General features: G+C 36.6%; 1 protein-coding gene across 1 annotated transcript in view; it reads left to right on the top strand.

Moving 5' to 3' along the window:
• The window catches only part of MICU2 (mitochondrial calcium uptake 2), a 152,205-nt gene that overhangs the window by 138,341 nt on the left and 10,288 nt on the right, over positions 1-3,576 (top strand). Inside the window, exon 9 of the mRNA XM_003796706.3 lies at positions 3,240-3,411. Within this exon, the coding sequence (XP_003796754.1) occupies positions 3,240-3,411 (172 nt within the window). The remainder of the gene's footprint in view (positions 1-3,239; positions 3,412-3,576) is intronic.

The raw sequence follows: 3,576 nt of genomic DNA, 5'->3' as shown, positions 1-3,576 counted from the left end.
AAAAAAAAAAAACTAACCTACTTTACTCTTCAAATAAGCAATTAGAAGTACTAACAATTAAGTACCTAAGTTTTAGAAGTGGTAGCAATTACAGTTGAAAAGAGCACTGGACTTGGCATACCTAGGGTTAAATCCTAGCTCTACTACGTAATACCTGTACAGCCTTGGGCAAATTATTTATCTCCTCTTCATCTTTTTTAAAATTTGGGAGGTGATATTTGTCCTGCCCACTTTATGGAGTTATGAATACCAAGTAAATAAATATGAAAGTAAACTACAAAAATACAAATTATAATAATCACAATTTTATAATGATACAATAAAGGAAAAGAACTAATCTAATTCATACAAATTACTTTTTTATTTTATTTATAATTAATATCCTACCAGGGTTGCTTTGAGAGTGAAAAGAAATAATACTGTATGTCAAAGTACACAGAGCATAACACATAGCAGCACTCAGAACATGCACTGCACTCACATCCATGGACGGTGTCTTCAGAGGCTCCAGCAGCTTGCTTCCCAGCCTCCAGATCTCTCTCTGAATTGTTCTCTTTCTCTGGCTTTCCCTGGATTATTTCTCTCTTTACATTTCCCCAGCTCTCTCCCTCAGAATATCTTCTTCAGTGTGATGTATATTCATTCTTTCTCCCCAGAGGCTCCTAATTCAACATCTAAAGAAAAGCATTTAGAGTTAAAATAAAAATATAGCATTCTCAGTGCCCTTTTCCCTAAGAGATGACTGCTTTATAATTCAGAGAAAACACTTTCTTAAATCAGAGAATCCAACATAGAGCAGAAAACTGAATATCACTTTCATGTTTTATCATAGATGGCAAAGTCCATTTCAGTTTTGTCTATTTTCCTAATTTGAAAATTCAGTACTATTTCATATCACTTATAACAAAATATTGAGAACTCATATGCATTTTATGAAGTATTCCAGTCCTTACAAATATAGAAATTTGTCTGTAATAATACTTATCAAGAAACCCAAAGTTATCATAAAGCAATAATGAATATGTATAACAAAAGATGTTAATGTAAAATTAAATTACTCAGTAGTAGTTCCAGATTGTATTTCATGCATTATTATTAACTATTATTTAATTGTAGAAATTTAAATTATTCACGCAAAAGATATTAAAATTGCCAGAATAAAATGTTCTTTAGTAAGTGTATATTTTTATACCAAGAAAAAGCATTTATTAAAAAATCTGGGGCCTGTGGCTCATTACAGGCTCATTGCCTGTAATCCTAGCACTTTGGGAGGCCAAGGTGAATGGATTGCCTGAGCTCATGGGTTCGAGACCAGCCTAAGCAAGAGCAAGACTCCCATCTCTAAAAATAGCTGGCCATTGTGGCAGGTGCCTGTAGTCCCAGCTACTTAGGAGACTGACACAAGAGAATTGCTGGTGCCCAAGAGTTTAAGGTTGCTGTGAGCTATGATGCCTTAGCACTCTACTGAGGAAAACAAAGTAAGACTCTGTCTCCAAAAAATATATATATTTTTTTCCATTTCACTAAAATAATAGTTTTGTTTAAAATACTTTTATACTAGATATGTACTATAAGAACAGTCTGTGTGCTCGGCACCTGTAGCTCAGTGGCTAGGGCACCAGCCACGTACACCAGAGCTGGCAAGTTCGAACCCAGCTGAGGCCTGCCAAACAACAATGACAATTACAACAAAAAAATAGCCAGTCATTGTGGCAGGCTGCATTTTATAAGCTGTACTCCTGGCTACTTGGGAGGCTGAGGCAAGAGAATCACTTAAGCCCAAGAGTTTGAGTTGCTGTGAGCTGTGACACCACAGCACTCTACCAAGGGCAACATAGTGAGACTCTGTCTCAAAATAAAATAAAATAAAATAGAACAGTCTGCAGAATTTGTCATTGGTCTTACTGTAATTGTTGAGGATGTAATTCTCTACAGTATACTCGGTTCTCTTTATTGAGAACCGATGGGAGAGTTTTCTTCCGTCCTTATAATGAGAAATAAATGTCTTCTTATACAGAATCAGTGATCTCAGAAATATTTTATGTTTACTGTCATTGCTCAGAACAATGATGTGTTCATCGCAATTAATGTGATATGGACAAAAAAGTAGTAGTTCTTAATTTTTCTCAGAAAAGAACTCATATTTGCAAAATTGGTAAGAGTCATCAAGCCAGTGCTGTCTGAACCCAGTGATAACTAACTAAATAGACAAAATAGCATATGCAAAGTCAAGAGAACATGACAGATTCAGAAACTAGAAGTTCATTGTGACTCAACCATAAATTTAAAGGGAGGACTAGCAAAAGAGGAGGATAGAAAAGTCAACAGGCAAAATTACAAAGTCTTTTATGCCTCTCTTTTTATGATGAGAACAGCAGAGAGCCATTAACCATTTCTGAGCAGGACAGTGCAGTGGTGGTCAGATTTGGCAAACTGACTAAAGAAATTAAGGAGACCTGTTACAGGCTGCTCCTCACTAGAGAAAAGAGAGATTATGGTGATTAGACAGACTGAGGTGGTGGCAATGGGGAAAGAAATGGAAGAATCCAAGGGATTATTTCTGAGAGGGAGTTAATAGTATCTGGTGATTGATTAGATGAAGAGAGTGGAAGAGAAAAAGATAATGCCCCATTTCAGACTGGAATTGATGAATGGCGTGATATGTGTACCTGTGCACTGAGCTTAAAGAACAAGCATGAACAAGTTTAGGAAGGAAAACGGTGCCTATAGCTTAACCTTTGTCACTGGGAGCAAAAGCCACATGGTAGCGGGTTGAGGAGTGAAGGGTAAGTAGAGAAAGAAAAGTAGGGAGCTCTCAAGAAGTGTGACTGCAGACTGAAGCTGAGAGAGGGCAGAGCAGGGGGCAATGAGGGAGTTTTTCCCCACATTTAGTTTAACTGGTGACATAAAAAAGCTGAAAACATAGGAGTGAATGGGAATAACTGAGAGACAAGAGTGCTGTGGAGGAGGGAGGAAGGAAACGATGGAATTCAGGCTGCAGGTAGGTACCTTTAGTACAGGCAGAAAAAGGACATCACTTTCCATTGTGACAGGAAAGAGAATGCTTCTCTGCATCCTCCCTATCCTCACAGCTCTCTGCACAGCACTAATGCTTCGCCCTGCTCAGCACATCAGGAGGCCAGCCACTTAGTAGCTGATGATGAAGACACTTTGCAATCCCCTTTACAGTATGAAGATGTCACTAGTTACTTACACCAATTCTGTATTTTACCATTTAGATTTATGGAAAGTTTACAAACAGAAATTCAAGAAATGGAATTCCTTCAGTTTTCTAAAGGCTTGAATTTTATGAGAAAAGAAGACTTCGCAGAGTGGCTACTTTTTTTCACTAACACTGATAATAAAGACATTTACTGGAAAAATGTGAGAGAGAAGTTGTCAGCAGGAGAGGTTGGTATACCCTTTTGTTATGCATATGATAAAGATGAACTAATAAGTTGGACATGTCTATATAACTAAAGTAATTTCTAAATTAACCAAGATTATGCAAATCACTATTATTTAAGTATAAAATATTTTATACTTAAAATACCACATACTTTTTTTTTTTTTTTT

The sequence above is a fragment of the Otolemur garnettii genome, unplaced genomic scaffold (genome assembly GCF_000181295.1).
Source record: "Otolemur garnettii isolate 467f Iridium unplaced genomic scaffold, OtoGar3 scaffold00106, whole genome shotgun sequence".
Taxonomy (NCBI): domain Eukaryota; kingdom Metazoa; phylum Chordata; class Mammalia; order Primates; family Galagidae; genus Otolemur; species Otolemur garnettii.
Note: the sequence above shows the minus strand (reverse complement) of the source record. Positions and strands in the feature narration are given on the sequence as shown.